The sequence below is a fragment of the Aquila chrysaetos genome, chromosome 2 (genome assembly GCF_900496995.4).
Source record: "Aquila chrysaetos chrysaetos chromosome 2, bAquChr1.4, whole genome shotgun sequence".
Classification (NCBI taxonomy): Eukaryota; Metazoa; Chordata; class Aves; order Accipitriformes; family Accipitridae; genus Aquila; species Aquila chrysaetos.
In genome coordinates, this window is record NC_044005.1 from 39,596,911 (window position 1) to 39,616,309 (window position 19,399).

General features: G+C 40.4%; 1 protein-coding gene across 6 annotated transcripts in view; it reads left to right on the forward strand.

Annotated features, from left to right (window-relative positions):
- SMOC1 (SPARC related modular calcium binding 1) overlaps window positions 1-19,399 on the forward strand; it is a 139,675-nt gene that overhangs the window by 71,858 nt on the left and 48,418 nt on the right. For 5 of the 6 annotated variants that reach the window (XM_030001457.2, XM_030001420.2, XM_030001409.2 and 2 more), the window contains exons 6-7: window positions 14,097-14,186; window positions 19,012-19,092. In XM_030001457.2, the coding sequence (XP_029857317.1) occupies window positions 14,097-14,186; window positions 19,012-19,092 (171 nt within the window). The remainder of the gene's footprint in view (window positions 1-14,096; window positions 14,187-19,011; window positions 19,093-19,399) is intronic. The other variant, XM_030001429.2, reaches the window with a different exon arrangement.

Consider the following 19,399-nt stretch of genomic DNA (forward strand, 5'->3'; position numbering starts at 1 on the left):
AGTTCTGTAAAAAGTACCATTACTTTAATCAGTAGGTTTGCCAGTTTGTAGGTATTCAGAATTCTGTCTGGTTCCCATTGCTATCCCTATGCTGTACATAATCTACAAAATTGTTTATTAAATTCCAGTTAAATGTAATTGTAGAAAGCAAGTGAATTTCACAGGTATGGTAGACTGTAGTTTGTCAATATTACAGATTTTATAAGGTAGAGAGAACCCAGCTTTTAACTGGGAGTTCTGATCAATTTTTGTGAGAACAAAGGAATGTAATTTCACAATACTGTGTATACTGGATCACTCTTCCAGAGTAGAGCAATGTTCTAAGAAACACTTAGATATATCTCATAAATCAAACCGATTTTCAAAATATTAAGGTCTAGAAGAAAAATTCAACCTCAAATTTGCTACATAAACAGTAGAATTTAAAAACAATCCTTTTGGGTCCCCACATCACTGACTTGTCTGAAATTGTTTAGTTTTCATCAAGGCATTTTTTTTTGTGGGCCTCAGAACATATGTATCAAATTTGAGGCTGAAGAAAGTTTCATTGGCAAGTTTAAGCAGAAGGCAAATTCTGCTTTAAAGTATATTTTGGTTGATATAATGCAAGAATTCTGCTTTCATCTATAAAGCAACAGTTCTAATCGGTAGGTTAGTCTATATAATATGACTTAATAAAATTGTAGTTTACAAGTGTTATTATAGCAATCTACAGACTACTCATGTCTGTAATGTCTTAAGGACAGCTGTAAAGGTTTTTAAATGATTAAGTCATAGTATTGAGCAGCCTGGTGAGTAGATCTAATAAGCAGACTAACAATTGATTAAGCAACATCTGTTAAGGTATTATTAACTGTTTATGTGCTATACACGGATTTCTGGTGTCTGACCAATTACAGCTTGCAGAGAAATGGAATAGTTCTGGGGTCTGTGGGTTGTTTTTGTCGTTTAAATGCTTTGTAGCTATGTGGCCTCAACACCTTTTCTTTTTTAAAGAGTTGTTAAAAAAATTCTTCCCATGCGCTTTGAGTGTCTGGATCAGCGTGCCAAGATGTTATACTATTACGCTACGTATTTCTCTAGATACTTTAAAACAGCATCATTATAACTTTGAAATTAATAGTCCTAGACTTCCTGTCTTCTGTAGCTGTTTCTTAAAAATAAACCTGAGGATAAATTGGAGAAATTGCTGGGTTTGCAGATAAATGAAGCTAGAAGTTGTTTTCTTGTACCAGCCTAACATGACCCTATTTTGTTTGAGTATTTGCATCCTGCAGAAGAACCTAGGCATCTGAACATTAAGTGTTGTTTTCTTTCAAATCAATGTAATGCACCAGGAAATGTGTTTTGTTGTGGGTGCAGGGGTTTGGTTGAGGGACTGGAAGTACTTTTCTTTCAACTCCTTTGCTCCATGAGCTCTGTCAAGGTTTCTCTGTAAGAGAGAAACAATGAAATTGTGATAGGAAAGCTTGAATGCATGCAGAGCATGTGTACTTGTAAATAAGGTAGGGGGAGGCTGGAGAGGCAACCACAAAGTTTTTTCAAGTTCCTGAGATGGCACCTATGGGAATTAAAGCTTCCTTAGAACAGCTATAGCTGGAATAATAGCTTCCCTCTATGTGCTCATCTGTGTTTTTGTTTTATGTTGACAGCAAGGGAGATGTATTGCAAAATGCTTTGCCTTTGACAAAGGCTAGGGATGGGAGAAGGCCTCCTGACAGACTGAATTTCTCTGAGCTGTGTCCGTGTCTTTTATTACATGTCATTGTGCTCAGCTTGGTACTCAGATTCTGATGGGACCTTTAGGTGCTGCAGCAAAGCAATTCTCAAGTGTAAGAACTTGACAGGTTTCATCTTGACTGTTCAGCTACTCACAAATACGCCTTTAAATGGTGATGGTTCTTAAGATCAGTTGTCTTGGGGTCATTTTGAACAGTCAATCTGTAGATGTATGGCAGTCTGTAACTTTGAGGAATGACCTTCCTCCTCTTAAAATAAAAATATTTTAATTTTGAGAATATGGTGTCAGTTGTACCCTGTGTACACTTTTGAGATGTGCTTTGTTCCATACGTACAGATTTCCTTCTGAAGCACATTAGATTCTTTGGAGGTCCTTCCAGCACACCTTGGTTACCCTGCCTCTCTGCCTCCCTCCATTCTTCTCCATTCCATCCCTCATGTAGAAAAACTATTCCTTCAGTTTCATAATCAAATACAAAAAGTCCTTTAGACTAAATTCAGATCTTGTGGTTAACTAGCAGGGCAATATAGTTAGAGAGCAGAGTTGTGCTCACTAAAGCCCTGAACCTCTACGCTTGATGATTCTGGAGGGGGGAAACCTGCAGAAACAAGTGGTGAAAAAAACAGTTAGGTTTTTTCCCCTTTCCCTCATTTGCACACATGCAATACAGACGTAGCAGTGAGGTATCCATTCTCTTTGCCTGCGAGGAAATGAAAAGGCGTATTGTAAGCCTAAGACTAGTCTGGTTGTCAGCCAGGAATTAGTCCTCTAAAGGAGAAAGGGAGAGGGGCCGGTGAGAGAAGAGGCTGGGCAGGGGGAAGGGGGAGCTGGAAGGGGGAAAGTACACTTTGAGATAGGTTCAATGCACATGGCTAGAGATGGAAGGGGTCTTGTGCTTCCTCAGCATGCAGGTGTCAGGAGAAAGGAAGGGAGCCTGTGTTCTTATACATAGGCATGTGTCTGGGGGACCAGGGTCAAAAATTTAGACTATTTACTTAATCCCTTGGAACAGCTTTTTTCTCTTCTGTTTTCTTTTTGTGTTTAACAGACTGCTTTACAGGGGACACGTGTGGTAATTAACACATGCAGCTGTAGGGCTTCAGCCATATGTCTGAATTTCAAATGGCCATTGATCTGGGAAATTTGCTGCTGTCTCCACCCCCCACTTATAGGCCATATTCCTTGAAGATATGGGGGAATTTATAGAGTCTTTACCTTGAAGAGACCAGAGCTGGAAGGAGAGGAGTGAAAGGGAATGTGTGTGTGATGTTGGGGAGAGAGGGAAGAGAGACTGTGAGATTCCAATCACACCCTTCATGCCCCTTGCCCCAGGCCACCATATATTTCAGGTAGCTTCTAAAACAGTCCCAAAGCCAGGGATCTGATCATTACTCATATGAAGCTTGCATAACAATTGTTAATTTTTTTTCCTCATTCAGCAAAGCAGTCTAAGATCAGAATCACAATGTCCTTGCAGGCTTTTCAGATGTGCTCCCCTTTCCACAGCTGCAGGTATCTGCCCTCTTACACAGCCTAGAAGTGGCAAGGTAGATTTGATTGTGAAGTCTAAACAGCCTTTCAGGAGAGGTAGTCAAGGGAGGGGGTGTGTGTGTTGCAAGGGGGGGGAACAGAGAATACTTCACATCAAAGCAGAGGCTCCTGAAAGAAGACGTGATATATTGTAAGTAGAATCAAACCAGAGAGGCTAAACTAAACAATCATGTGGTGGTAGTTGCTTTTGCCAACAGTGATCAGGCAGCTGTTGACAGTGCTATAGAGCTTTCTGCAAACTTCTCTCCAAGTTTGGGGCAATGTGAAGTGCTAAAATCTTGCTATGAGATATGGTGTCTTAAGTGAAATATTTCTTTGTGCGGAAACTTTTTTGCTCCCTGTTTTATTTCAAATGTCACTCAAGGCAGTGAGCCAAATGGAAGATGGTTCAAAATTAAGATACTGTGGTTTAAAATCCTTCAGTATCTATCATACTTCTAGTGCTTAAAGGGTGAGATAAAAATATATTCTTCTACCAAGTAGGAAGCTATAAAAAACGTAAGCCTCTTCCTCTGCTTCCTCTCTTTCAGTCTATTTTTAAGCTTTCTCAATGCTGGCTATTGCTGATTCTTTGATCTCATCACTCACTCCACAGTGTAAGTAACACTGACACTTTGGAGGTGTTTCTGCTCTGGAAAAAAAACCCAACAAACATTCCTAATAGTGCGTACTCCAACTCTTGCTGAAGGGGGACTGTGATTTACCTAGCCCTTATAATATTGCTGCTCTGTTTTTCTGTGTTCTGTCTGTCCTCTCCACTTTCCCTGTGAAGCTTAGTGCCAGGACTGTCTGGAGCAGCTGTGTACCATACTGCCTCTTCTGACTTGCCTCCCTTTTCTCCATTTATTACTATGGGCAGTGCTCCATTTTGGGACGAGATGGCTTAACATCCCTTCTATGGATTGGCATGACCTTTTCCAAATAATTTGGTTGTACCCTATATTGATATGCACTTGGATACAACTTTTGTTACACAGATGCAGGGACTAATTCTTCTTTATTCACTGTTTATTACGGCTGTTTTATTTCCTTTCAATTGTTTATCTCCCTGAAGAATAAGGTTATTCCTGTTCTTTCTCTCCTCTTCATTACCTTGATCCTTTTCTCTAGAGAAAAAGGAAAGTGCTGGATTTACAGCCGTATAATTGCTGGGTTGCATTTACCACAGGAAAGCTTTTCTGTGCCAGTTGACCCGTGAAGGTGTCTGCTGGTCAAAATGAGCCTTGGAGACTCAGTTTTGAAACTGAGTGCCATCCCCACAGCCAGCTGCCATTGTCCATTAGGAAATATGTCACGATTCTTCAGCAAGCATCAGGTAGTCATGATTTTTGGTAACAGGTAGTTTTTGATGCTATGTGTTATGACCAGTCCCAAAAGCCATCCAGTCCCCTTGGTTCTTTCAGGTATTCCTCCATTTCTACTTGGGTATGTGTATCAGCAGGGGGATGACATTAGACTTTTGAAGGACAGGTAAGTATGCAGCTGAAAGAAAAATATTCTTTACTTCCATAGGGAGCCTCTTTCTGCAGCCTATAAGAGTTCTTTAGGTTTTAAGGTGTTCCAATAGCCTTCCCGTGTGTCACTGTAGCTGAGCTTTTTACGCCACTGAAATTGCTGCTGGTACATAAGTAAAATAGCCACACTCAGTGATGGTCGCAGGTTCTTGTCTTTAGCCGTGCAGAACGTTGCTAGAAGCTGTGAAACATCAGTCTGCTGTGACAGGCAGGCTGCGATCCTGTCTGAAAACTTGCCAGATGACCGAAGCGGAGCCTGGGAACTGAGCTGGGGCTCTGAGCTTTGCTCCGCTTCTCATTCCTTGACAAGTAGTTGAATTAGTGTTTTTTAACCATACTTGCAGGGCTGGTGAGGATGGGCTCACAGCTTGTGTGCTGCAAAATGCTATGTTCTGAAATTATATGCTGTGAAATAAACAGGTTTACATGTAAATATATGGCATTTACATGTAGCATTTCTAGGCAAGCTGTACAGTGGGGCCAATGGACTCTAGGCCAAAGAGGGATTTTAGTGTTGTCCCTGCTGCTGCCTAGCTGATTTCATGAGGTGTACGAAAAATACAAATGAGGGTGAATTCTGACACTGTGGGATTGGGAATATGCTTGTTTTTCAAGATAAAAGCATTGCGTAGTTTATACAGTCATTAAGAAATGACTTTTTTTGATTATCTCAGCAGGGTGGCAAGAACAGCAGCAGGATAGAAAAGATGCAGCAATACTAGGGAAATACTGCCTTCTTCCAAGGAATTATGACACTTTGCCTATGAGGGAAGGGAGGAATGTGGCTCAAAGGGAGAAATGGTCAAATCTGATACAGTGGAAATGGTAGATTAACAAAAATATATATGACTTGCATCTTAGTAGCTCCCTCAAGAGCCTTTGAAGGGGTGATAAGCAGGTTCTTTTAAGATTTTTTCCCTTTTTTTTTTTTCTTTCTTCTCCTGGCAATTTGAGCCACTCTGGGAGTGAATTGAAGATTTTGGCTTAAATCAAGACAATTAAAACCATTGCCAAGCTAGTTGCCATTCTATCTGGGGCAAGGACATAACTGAAGGAGTTAAGGCTTGGTTCTGTAGGTCAGGGCTGATGACAACAGGGTGTATTTCTAAGTCGTACAATGCCACGTCATTTCTGTCTAGCTTCACAAATGAAACTGCTGCGGGGAGTGTTGGGGGAGGGTGGAAGTAACAAGTCTCTGAAGATGGCGGGGGGGGGGAAATGCCTTCACAGCTTGAGAGTGATTCCACATTGATCAAAATAAAGCTTTTTGTGCAACTCTAAACTGGAGATGGTCTCAAACTACCCTGACTTTTATTACCTGCTTCTCCTTTTTAGCAGATAAGGTTCAAATCTGGCCTTGGGCATTTATTTTCCCATTACTTCCAAATCTTTGAAGAGACCTATTTTGCCTTTTGGGTAGGACCTTGGCTGCGGAGTCTGAAAATTGTAGAACTGCATAAGGTAAACCTGTATGCAATGACAGGTCTTCTCCATCCAGGCTTCCTTGCATTTGACCTTAGAAAAGCTCTGTTAACCAAACTGAAATCTGATCATCTGCTTCTCTGCCCACCTTATATGGACAAATTGCTTTGATAGAAAAGAGGACCTCTGTGTTGGACTTTGGCCCAAAAAAGAACTGAAAATTCTAGTTAAGTTCCAAACAGCAGGACTGTGTGCAGGTTCCTTGTTCTGAATTACTTCTGTATTCGGGCTACTTGAGAGATACTGCTGCTTCTTGTCCAAAACTGCAAGCCTGCAGAATTGGTTAAGATTGTGGTTTACTGTTCACAGTTTGGGGAGAAACTGGCTGAAAACCAAGAAATCTTATTTCACAGGTTTTGAGGTTTTGAACCCCTCATTTATTACTCGCTAGAACAAAAGAAAGATCACGTAGACTTGTGGCTCCCTGCTGTCCTCCCAAATTAGTTGATAGCACTATAGCTGGGATCTTAGTTTGAGAAAGGGGAGAGCAAAAAGTGTCTCAAATGTGAATTAGGTGAGTGCTCTAAATGCTGGCTTTAATTATTTTAAGGTTCTTGCTCTGTCTTCTACTTGGTGGAAACATGCCTGTATACCTGAGGAGAAATATTATTTGGAATGCTACGTTTCTATGAGTGGGTTAAAAAAACTTTTCACAAGTACTGGAACAAATTTCCATCACTAGAAAGTTCACAACCAACTCAGCTTAATTCTCTGAGCCTTCATGACTGGTGCTTGTTCCTAGACAAGAGAGAGACATGTATGTCTCTCTCTGCATTGGCACCAAAATCCATAAGAGTTTTGCCATCGAAGTGGTAAAGTATAATGGCTTAGTTTTCAGCTGCATTGTCCTCCATGCAGCAGTACTAGGAAGATTTTTTTTTTTTTTTCTTTCTCCCCAGAAAGGTTTGCATAACTTACAGAAGTGAGTCAGGTATTTAAGTGGTAATTACCATAGGGCTTGGTTCAACCTGCAAAGTTCAAATCTGAATCTGGATCTGAACTTTCCCAGAGGCAGGGTGTGTATTTGGACATTGTGTTGGTTTGACCTATTATAGTGCAAGCTCTGAAATGCAGGTCCAGATGTGGACTGGGATTCTGTATCTTCCCAAGTATGAGACATTCAGGGCCACTTGTTTTGTTGAAACTGACTCCTGTTAAATGACACATAATTGAAATAATATAAAACTGGATCTCATTTTGGGGAAGGTGTCTACAGCATTGTGTCTGAAGGGTAATATCTTGCTGTGCCTTTATTTTTCAAACGGAGCCGTTTGAAAGCTGCAAAGAATGAGAAGTTAGAGGGCAGGTTTGTTTTGGCTAATTACTGTAAAAGTACCTTGAGAACTTAAGCAGTAAAAGAGGACTTTGGATTTTAGAGAGATCCTATCTGAATCTTGGGATTCAACAGTTTTAAAGCCACTGAATCCCAGAGACTAGAGCATTGCTATTAATACAGAGTGCTACTCCAGACCCCTTTTGACACGTTTGCTTTTGAAGGACCAGGCCCAGGAAGAGGGAGCTCTTTGTTTGCAGTCAGAATAAACTCATTGTACACCCAGACAATTAACTCTTCAATCGACTTGCCAGCCTCTGTAAAGCACTCCGGTCCCCTCTCTATGTCTATCTCCAGTTCTATTCAGACACTTAAGCACACCAATGTTTTTTGTTTATTATTCTGAAAAAGTCCTTCACAAGAATAGTCGGAGCGGATCAACATTGTCCTCCCAGCAGCATTTATCTCCGCCTGGCAGTGAATGTGTCAATCAGGAATCAAAAAGCCAAACAGAGGAGGCTTTGAATTGTGTCACGGGGGTCAGAGTTACTTCCAGCTGTCTGTGCGTGGGATAGGCTTTCTTGCAGGGCAAAGAATTGTGCTGCCATACAAATGCACTGACTACATTGGACCACAAAGTCCTCAGGGCTTGAGTGGCTTTTTTCATGTTGATGCACCTGTGAGGGAGATGTGAGGAGGAAGCGGGGGGAACTAATGCCTTCCAGAAGGCACAGGGGAAGGCTCCTTATCCTATCTGGATGATGCCTGGAATGCAGCGCTGAAGTAAACAGTGCCTGTGTCTGTACGGCATACAGAATAGTTCATGTAGGAAGGGAAAAATCACTGCAGTGACAGTGCAAGTCAACCTTTGCAGTTAAGAGCTCCTTAAGCCATACAGAACCCTTTCATGTTCTGCACTTAAGCACATTTTCACCTTTTTAAGCAAAACTTTTCCATATTTTGGTCCGTGTCCAAGTGTTTGTGGGTTGTTATATCCAAAGGTAGCACATTGTTGCTGTTTCTTAAAATGAAGGCAATAAAGAGTGAGAACTTGCTTTTACTGATTTGGTTTAAAAAGTTGGGTTGTTTTCTTAACAGCTGTGGGATCTCCGTGCATAGAAGTGGTTGGACTCGATGATCTTAAAGGTCTTTTCCAACCTAAATGATTCTATGCAAAGGGGTATGAAAACCTGGCAGGGGAGTCTATCTGCACTGGTGCATTTCTATTTCAGCTGCTTGGCAAGAAATTATCTTGATTTGGCTGGATTGTAAGAATTTCACATTTTTTTGGCATGAGTGCTAACTTTCTGCATTTATATTGGCGATATATGTCTCTGCATAAAAGTTGCATAGACTATTAAATCAATTATGACTTGCTGAAACTTTTTCACTTGATGTAGGGAAGTATTGTGATTAAGGCAACAATTTGCTCCACCCCTACGATACTGGAAGGGACGTGTATTTTTGTGTAAGACCCATGTAGTACAAACACAGGTTTTGTTGTCCTTTTATTTAATATTTAAAACAACACCCTCAAGCCTGGGGGTAATACACAGAAATGTCAAAGTTGTAAAATTGCATCTTCAAGATCCAGGAACTGCCCAGATACAGGGAGCTTGAGTTGACCTGGCAGGTCTTTGTTGCATCTGACCAGAGTTACTAAAGCCACAGAAAGATGTATGTATGACTTAAATCCCTCAGGAGTCTAGGAAAGCTCTTCTCCCTTACTGTTGGTTTGGCACTCACTAAAGGTGGGCTTTGCTGCATGGAACAGGACATGCTAAGAATTCACTCATTGTCCTGGCTATCTGTGCCCTAAGTTGCCTATTTAGCTTCAGTTATGCTCTGTAATCGCTCACCCCAAACCATATGATGGTAAGGGGAGGAACCACTTGACACTGGAAGAAGGCTGCCTCCTCCCAGGGCAGAGCTACGCACTTAAAATTGTCATCCTCTTATTCTGTCAGGCTGACTCAAAGCCTGGGAACTGTTGATGTAGACTTACAAAAAAGACTAGATTTTGTACAAGGCCTTGATGGTTGACCCCATAAACACTAGCACTCTTTAAAATGGTAGAAATGTTTACAGAGTGTTTCATGGATTCCAGTGAGAACACACAAGTGATGTACCAAAGGTTAAGGTTGCTTAGGAAGACTATAGATCTTGGTCTCTTAACGAGGTGATGCAAGTATACAGATGACTTTTGCAGTGGGTGTATTTTCCTGGGTAGGAGATGTGATATGGGAGGTTAAATCACCTAACTTATCCCCTTTCTCCAGCTTCTGTTAGGTGGCTTGAGGCAAGAACAGTGATTCACAGCAGCAGGCAGTTACTTCACATTCTTCCATAGTAATTTATGCTTTTTCTATGTCAGGGAGTTTACTTTTCTCTTGACATAACTCGAGTTGCTCATGGCCTCAGTGACTGTCCTTCAGAGTAAAAAGATCACTTTAACAGTCATCTTTTACATGAACTGAATCTCCTTGTCCCTCAACCCCAGTGTACACTACAGTTATTCCAGATGTGGATGCTTGCTAGATATTCTGCAAGGATAAGGTTAAGGGAGGGGGGTCCTAGTGGGAGCATAAAGGGTTATTGCCCACCACTGGCAGTAGATCTGGACACGCAAGTAATTGTTGCTGGTTTGAGTTATTGTCAGGCTAACGCAACAGAAACTGTTCTTAAGCTTATGAGTCTCTGACAGTAGTAGTGCAAGTGGGCTTCTGGCTTATAGCCACGGTGTCTTAATGTGAAAATGGTTTAGGGAGAGTTGTTTGGACCTGCCTGTTTCACTCTTACCAGTGATAAGATTAAAATACCATTTTTAAGTTGACACCAATTGAGCCAGTAAAATCAGTTCCACTTTTGCAAGTGTACCCTAGGAAAAGGAGGCTTACTGGAAAGGAGTTCTATGGCTTTAAAACAATGTCCCATTGGGAGGTATTCTGTTGAGTGATGCTGTCTGTATTCAGTGGTTGTGTTGGAAAAAAAAAAGTGGGTATTCATGTTGGGTTGTAAAACATGGAAGGGAAGGATGCCAATGCACTCTTCATCAAGGCTTTGAGAATATTCTGCAACCAAGGGAAATTATCTTTGATGGTTCTGCAGTACGTGATTTTCTGATCTGGAAGCATTTCCATCTGGAGGGATTAGGAAGCACTTGACCTCTTTGATCCCTCTGTGACATGCTCTGCATGAGGAACTATTGCAGTTACACACCTTTTTGGAAAAGTGTGGAATTTAATAGCTTTTTGAAGAAAGGAATAGATTGTACCTGATGAACATGCTTCATTACCTTTGGCTCCAAAGTAACAATATCCTGTACATCTTATATAATATCACAGGAGACCCCAGGTCTCTGAAATAGCTTGGTTTTTCTGTTCTATGTTAAAATGCTTCTTTAAGGAATGCAAAATATTTGTTCAAAACTTTCAGGTATGTAAAACAGAACTTACTCCTTGTTTACCAGGAGCAAACAGGCCAGTGGAACAAATGTTCGGAGTGATGAACAGTGTATTGAGTGAGAGGAAAAATCAAATGAGAATAGACAAGTATTAGGGTGGTGGTTCTGCTCAAAGGGAACGGCAATGAAACTTCTTGCCATAAGCTAATTTAAAACACTGAGACCTACTGAGAATTCTCCAGTTTAAGAAATAGATTTGGTAGTTTCAGAGTAAGAAGCTGGCAGCTGGGAAGTGAGCATGGTGTTTTTAATAAAGTGCAATTTTTGTCTTTTATGTGACTGTTTCATGACCTTTAAAAAAATAATCAGAAATATCCCTGGCTTTTGATTTTTGAAATATGGTGAATGTAATTACAGGGCTCTTGTCTATTGTATTTTTTCTTGTATGTGTGATGAAAGAACTGTACTTGCTTGAACAACAGGGGAGTAATTATACTTCCCTCTATTTGCAAAACCCTTAATACTGTACTGGGTGCTGCTACAATGTGGACTGAGTGACAATTTGGCCTTAGTAACCCAATGAGGAAATGATTGTGTAGCTCAGAGCCGTTTTACTGAGATTATCTTAAACCCCTCAGTTCAAAGGTTAGTTTGGTATTTTGGGGTTTTGCTGCATTTATTCTGTCACTGTTTAATACTCTCCAGTAGCTTAATGGCTAACTTTATACAAAAACTGCTACAAAATTCTCTTTCTTTAAGAAGAATGTCTTTCCCAAATTGTAATTGCTACCGTCTCTGTTCTTCACACACGCACACGAGCCTAGAAGAAAACCCCTGAACCTGAAGCGTCCCGAGTTCTGCCGAAGTTCACATAATGGTTTGGATAAAGTGCTGTGGCTCAGATCCACTTTTAATTTTTGTCCATCATTGGCTTCTGGGTTGCTGCTTTAAATCTGAAAAGCAATTCTGTAATTACTTGGTGCAGAAGCATTCATGAGAACAGTAGGAATAAACTTATTATCATACTGGTAATTTTTTTTATGCCAGGTCTCTTCTTATTTTATAGAACTTGAGAATTACTCACCTTTCCAGTTGTTCTATGAGTATCTTTTGCAGTTTTGGGTTGGTTTCTCAATCTGTAAAGCAAATCATGCCAATTACATATTGCTCATTGCTTCATTAAAGTGTGAAGTGCCATCCTAAATAAATAACAACCCATAGCTGTGGTTTCTGGGATCTTGCAGAAGCAGAGCAGCCTATTCTGACAAAAAAGTGAAGATCAACTATTTACTTTTATCCAGATTCTTTAAAGGGCAAAATCTTCCTTCTTATAAATTAAGCAAAATTCAGGGAATTTTTCCAAGAAATCAGTTGCTCAAACTTTTAAAGAAAAATACTGCTTATCCATGTTACTCGTAATACCTAATAACAGGAAAACTCAGAACAAGAGTTGACTGAGGAATGGTAAGTATTTTTTCTTTCAAATATTTTTTGCTTTGCTTGCAGTTAAGTGATGACGAAGAGGGAAAATGACAACAGGGTCTCTCTTGCTCGTTTCTGTCAACCTCCTTTACTTCAGTGGATCTCTGAGGTTGAAATGGAATTGCCAGCACATTTTTGCTTTCTGTGAATTAGATTGCTTTCTGTGGAAATGCATGAAATTAATCATCTGTGGAAGAGGTGTTCAGGCTTTTTCTCAGTTTATAAAACTGCAAATTGGGTATGGGTGGAAAAACAGTCTACAAGCCTCTGTTTTCCATTTCTGCCCTTCCTTTCCCTTTCCAATGGTCTCTTACTTTTGTAATTGGAACTAATATAAGGGAAGGCTGAGGGCAGTTATTGCTACCTCTAGGAGGGGATGTCCCAAGCACCTTTCCTCCAAATGTTGTCTGCCCTGTGCATCTGATTGTCGTGGAGATGGTGGCAAGCCTGGCTTTTCTGGAATGGACTCCTCCCTCCTGATTTTCGCTGGGTAACTTTACATTTTAGGTTACTGCCCACCTTGCTGATGCCTAGTGTCAACTTTGCCTATAAAACATGCAAAAACTAGTTTTTACAAATTTTAAGTTTTAAAAGTCACTGTATTCCAAAAAGGAAAAGAAAAGCAATTCTAGGCTAATATCATCTTAGTTTAGATCCCATATTCTATATTCTGTTTTCTAATGCAGTAGAATGCAATATTCTATTTTCTAATCTTGCAATGTAACAAAAGACTTTCCTCTACAGTTTGTTCCAGCTTAGCATGCCCACAGTCAAAAGTTTTGCCTCACTTAAAGCTATGCCGCTGTTCTAGTGCTGTGTAAAGATGCTCCAAGCTGGGGCTTGAAATCCAGATCCTTCTGAGCACTGAGGAAATTAGACTCAGCCTGAATCCAAGCTGGGCCTGTAGATATGATGGGTAGGCATACTAAGCCAAAGAGAGTGTAAACTGAACACTTTCCCCTGTGGTCCATCTCTGAATATTGAGATTTATATTTCCTGTGGAATCTTTTTTGGTTGAATCTTTTAATTATGAAAGACTTGTGGTCAGAAGACATGGAGAGCTCTTGCACACAAAAAACCTAATGTAAGAGAAGTTCTTTTTCCACGATTTTGCAATTAGAAGACACTGCCACACCACTGCAATTAGAGAACACCTTGATGCAGACATTGTAAGAAAAAAGATTTGCTATTGACCATCCCTTTCTAACAGCTCTTCAGTGAATGCTGGTGCCAGGTTCTGCACAGGTAAGTTTCAGAAGAAGAGTTTTTCTTTTGAACAAAAAGAATAAGGAGAAAGACACAGTGGGACGGCAATCTCCAGACCTTTGCTGTCTCAGGAAATGACCTGTGTGGGATATATAGCCACCTGAAACAAAAAAGGTGATTGCCTGATCAGTGCAACAAGGGGAGACTGCCAGGTGATGCACACCAATGGTCTGTGGAGGGAGACGGGAGGGAGGTGGGGAGGCTTCTTTTAAGTCTAAGGATAGTGCTTGATGCATGCTTGCTATGTTAAATGTTATTGCTGTTAGTGTAAACTGTTTTCGTTCTGTCTGTCTTCTCTCTCTTCTGGACTTGGCCGGGCCATGTGCAAATCCCAATCATTCAACAGTACTGGAGAGTAGATAGTATTTACCTCAATAATGGTAGTTTCTTTTCGATTCTTTTTAACCCTCAATTCAGATGACGGTTCGAAGCCAACGCCTACCATGGAAACCCAGCCTATTTTCGATGGAGAAGGTAAGAGCATCCCTTAAAATAACAACAAAGAAAAGCTACTTCCCTCTCCCTTTTCCCTAGGATTTATGGCTCAAATGCTTTCTTTATCCTGCAAAGCAGAAAAACTGGTGAATCTCATAAGTTATCCAAATTTCACAGTGCCCTTGGGACCTCAGGCATTTTCCCTAATCCTTTTACATCCTCCCCTCTTCCCTGGAATCCAACAATAACAGCAGTTGACCAGATTCCTGGGGTAACCTTAGAGGAAAAGGTGTCACGGCAAAAAAAATGTGCATCAAGTCAGAAATGGTAACATTCTTTAGACTGTCCTTACCCCCTCACTGTCTCCACCCTCACGATACCAATGCTGGCAGTTTCATAACCTCTGCAACGCGTTACAGCTTCACGAAAGGGAGGGTAGTGCTAAACCACAGCTTGTGAATGTTGACTTGGAAGAAAATTGCTGGGAGGTTTCTTTATTTAGCAATTACTTTCATTGACGCACATACTATTTAAGCAAATGAAGTCAGTGTCCTGGGCCCACTTAATTCAGAGCCCACCAAGGCAGTTTCCTTCTCAAATGGGCTGATCTTGCAATTGTATTATTTTGGAGAGGGAATATCGGACCTTAGTCCCTTGGAAGCCTTGAAACAAGGATAAAATGGCTGTCATCACAGAGGGTTCAAGCCTTTTAGACATACAAACATATAAATACTAGTGGGGATAGTGGTCCTTGGGTAGCGAATGGGCCTATTAGCAGCTGCTTATATCTTGCATGTTGCTTAGAAGTAGTGCATGTTTTCTACAGATTTAAATCCACAACCATTATAGTCAAGCTATGGGCTGAAGTCCGAACCACTCTTGTGACCCACCTGAAACTGTGAACCATAAGGCAGTGAGGGAAAGCCTATGCATTTTCATACTCAACTGCTGTACGTGACACTCTTTTTTAAACTGGATCAAAGGCAGAAATGGAGACTACTGAGCAAGAGTAGGTACTGCTGTTGATAACTCCTGCCGCTTTGTAAAAACAGGTGATGAGGTGGGGGGGGGGGTTGTTGCTAAAATAAGCTTATTTAATGGCAAGATACTGTAGTCCTGTCACTTCTATTTAGTGATTGTGGGTTTGTAAGAATCTTCTTGTGAGCTTTAAGAAACAAAGCAAAGCCCTCAGAGCAAAAAGCATTCTCAAATAAACAAAGGAGACCGAAGCCTTGCTGACTATCTCTTGTTTATATCAAAAGAAAGTTCCACCTGGCAGCAACCTGATGTTGTATTAAATTGCTGTTTGTAATCACAAACTTCTGGCCTTTAAGTTTTCCCCTGAGAGGGTGCCCATAGATATTGAAAGGAATGAATGCACTAGTAAAATGCAGGAGGGAGCTGATTGGGTTAATACAGTTCGTTCAGAAGCCCCTTCTAGGAGAGACTCAACATTTTGGTCATTCAAATAGAACTGGGCAAAGTTCTTGAGAAATGATGTAGTCAACAGACCTTTTCTGGTCCTTCTGGTGACAGGCAGAGTCTGAAAAAAATCTTATCCTATCTTCTATGAAAAACATTTTCAATCAAAAACCTTCACTTTTATTTGTAGGTGAAATCAAGTCTTATAAATGGGCTTGGACTGTACGATGAAAGATTGCCTCTCACAAATCTTGCAATACATTATGCAAGACCTTATCTCCTAGACTTCTCGAGAGAATGAGTAATGCAATGGCTTCCTGTTGTATTAGCAGTGTCCCTTATGACTTGGGAGAAGAGAATACAACAGGCAGGTTAATCAAGCTGTGCATCAATGAATAACCTCTGCTAATTTTGTCACTCTCTGTTTTTCTCATCCCTCTTAGTAAAATAGGACTAACTAGATTTCAGTGGTGGTTGTAGCACTAAGCACAAGAAAATCCATTCTGGGTCTGACCAAAAGTTTGTGTAATCCACCACCTTTGAGTGTACTGTCTCCAGCAGTAGCTTAAAGTGGGTACATCAGGAAGAGTGTAAGAAGCATTTAGCCTGGAGAAGAGAAGACTTAAAGGTGATCTAATAGCAGCTTTCCAATACCTACAGGGAAGTTTATCAAGAAGGCTGTTCACAGTAATGCATAATGAGAGACAACAGTTGTAAACTGAAACAAAATGTTTGGACTGGTTATAAGGAAAAACTTAGTCACCGTGAAGACAATGAGGCAGTGGAACAGATTGCCCAGAGAGGCGGTATTCTGTCCTTCTGTTTCGAGCCAGTTGGATAAAGCCATGAGCAACCTGATCTTTTCTTGTAGCTGAACCTGTCTGGAGGACAAGGTTGGACTAGACACCTCAGGATGTCATCCTGAACAATCCCTTGATTCTGTCTGAGCAAACATATCATGATACTTCACTAGAATACTCTCCCAGTGTCTTGGGTAGGTCTGCTTGAGGAATGGCTTGTACTTGGTGTCTGACACACATGTCAGATGACAGAAAAGGGCAAAACAGTTCTCCATTCACCTGTCAGGTCTGGACTCTTCATAGGTGTTCAAAGGAGTTAAAGTCCAAATACCATTCAATTTCAGTGGGTTTGAGATCTGCTGGGCTCCTGTTAAACCTGTGTATTCAAAGTCAGGCAACCAGGGTGGAGCTGATAGCAACATGAAGGGACAATAAAAATGTGGAATTTCTTTTCATGCTTTGTTTTTGGGTGCCTACCTTCAATCCACAAGGGGCTGACTTTTTTCAAAGGGCATTAAATACACTCAGCTGCCTCTGAAATGTGTGATACCTCTTGGACCTCAGTATCTCCAAGATGAAGGTTCACCTTTCTCATGTTTTCACCTACATTAGAGGATAATGAAAATTCACATTTCAGGCATAATAAGTTCCCCTCCCACTCCCTACTATCCCGCCTGAGGGCATAACAGAGCAGTGCCAGAGATAATGTAGATCAGATAACTTAAACTCTCCTGTCCAAGGTTTGAATCATAAAACAGCCATCTCTTTAAAAATTATTTCACTTCATTACAATGCAGATCTCAGCGATGTTTATAGTGAATCTCCTCTTAGGACAAGATTCTCCTCTGCAGAAGAGTATTTTATTAATGGTCCTTGCTATAGTTTTAAATTAAAAAAATTTTATTCCCCCCTCTGTTTTCTTTGCATGCACCCTCTATTTAGTTTCAATGTACAAGTTGTATTCATTTCCTAAAGAATAATTTCTTTAAACATTTTCTCTTTTTGGTAAACTTCACCTCTTAACTCAGTGGGAATCTACTCTTTCCACAAATCTGTTGTTCAGAGGAGTCTGTGTTGCTTACCTGTTTTCCAAAAAATGTGCAGGCTAAGTGGATGGAAAATACATTTTTATGGTAGATTCCAAAGGATTCATTTCCTTTTCTTTTCCTTTCTCCTCTTTTCTCACAATTCCTTTTCCTGCACCTTTCAATCTCATTTAAAGATATGCACCACTGTGTCTCTAAAGGCCCTGACCCATTCTTTGTCATCTATTGACTTTGGTTGTCCCTCGTTTTTCAGCTGTAGACATACCCAGTCCATACAGTACAGAGTCAGAGCTAAATTTCATCCCAGATTTAGGAGTTTGGATCTAGCACTTTGGACTTTTTCTACTTTTGTGCTTTCCCCCTTTCTACCTCTCACTCGGTGTTTAATTTGATGTAGTTCTCCCCCCAAAAGGCCCAAAGTCTATGGGAATATGTATTTACAGGAGCACATCATCACTGAGTGATAATAAAATAGTGTAGTGAAACCTGTAGATATGGCAATCTTTGTTTAGCAAACTTTTACTACTGCTGGAATATCAGTGTTCAGCCTATATTTCCATATGAAAAAAATGCCCTGAACATGATTACAATATTGCCTACAATCAATGTAACTGAAAACATTTAGGAAGGAAAAATTCTCTTTCATTTTTCCTTCATGCTCTTATAATGTGTAATCAGTTTCTCTTGCAGTCAGCCAGCTTCTCCCTTGCTGAGCAGATCCATGTAAATGTCAACAAGGGAGCAGGAAAACTCTTGCAAAAACTTCTTAGAGGAACTTAAGACAAACTCCAGGATCTAGTATTAAAGGCATGCTTTTGTGGAAACTGAATTTTTTTTCAGAAAATATCAGTTCTGAAAATGTCACTTTAGGAGCTCTAGCCCATGGTATCGAGTACTGCTTTGCTCACTTCTAATCAAGTGCTGATGTTGTGTCATTTCTGTGGCTTAGGGCAAGTTCTGCTGTGTTTTGAAGTTGATTGTAACACCTCGGAGGAGGTGCTCTAAGCACTTTTTTCCCACAAATTTATGTTTGGATGTCTTGGTTGTAGTGCATCAGACATGCTTTTCTAAGAAGAACTTGTTTCTTTAACAGACTTCCTTTTAAGTCTTTCCAGAAATATCTTCATTTCTCTGCCTATTTATTTCGGATTTTGTTGTTGCTTGTTTTAGGGAACTGACTGTGGTCAGCTCTTCTTGGGCTGTTAAAGCAATATTTAAGGTCTGAATTGACTTTTTTTTTAATCTGGAAACCAATAGATACTATAGCACAGAGCATAACCTTTGAGATCACTATGTGTTGAGGAGAAAGGCTTTAGACTTGAGAATTTAGGAAGTGGGGGGTAGAGGGAGGAAAAAAAAAATGTTTTGCTGGCAGAGAGGTACTCTGGAACAGGAAGATAATGAGATAACCTTGTGGAAGATTTACAAATAGTGGTTCATAAGAGGAAGACCTCACCAGGGGATGACCTGATCTCTACAAAGATGATGGATCAGTTAAGGCATGATTGTAGCAAACATCTTGTCCTCATGAGTAACAACCATGTGTATTCAGTAGTTGTTGTAGTTTCTTTAAGGTAGTTATTTTTTCTCTTTCAGAAATCACGGCACCCACTCTTTGGATTAAGCACTTGGTCATCAAAGATTCCAAACTGAACAGCTCCAGTATAAGGAATTCAGGTAATGTTCCATCATTAAAAAAAAAAAAAAAAAAAAAAGGTTTCTTTTAACTAGGCTGCAGTCCCTCACTGTCTGTTCTTGCTTCATTCTTTCTTCCTTGTAGCTATCCTTCTGCTTTCCAGTGTTGCGGGACTTGAAGTGTAGGCTATAAAATAATTTCAGATAGCATCCTTTTTTGTGTCCAGAAGGCCACAGTCGATGTGTGTTGAGGGATGTTTCTGTTTCCCCAAACCATAACTGGGGAACCTCTAATTCCTTCTTCTGTTAATTCATCCCAGCCAGCTGTCATCTTTATTCTGTTTGCTAT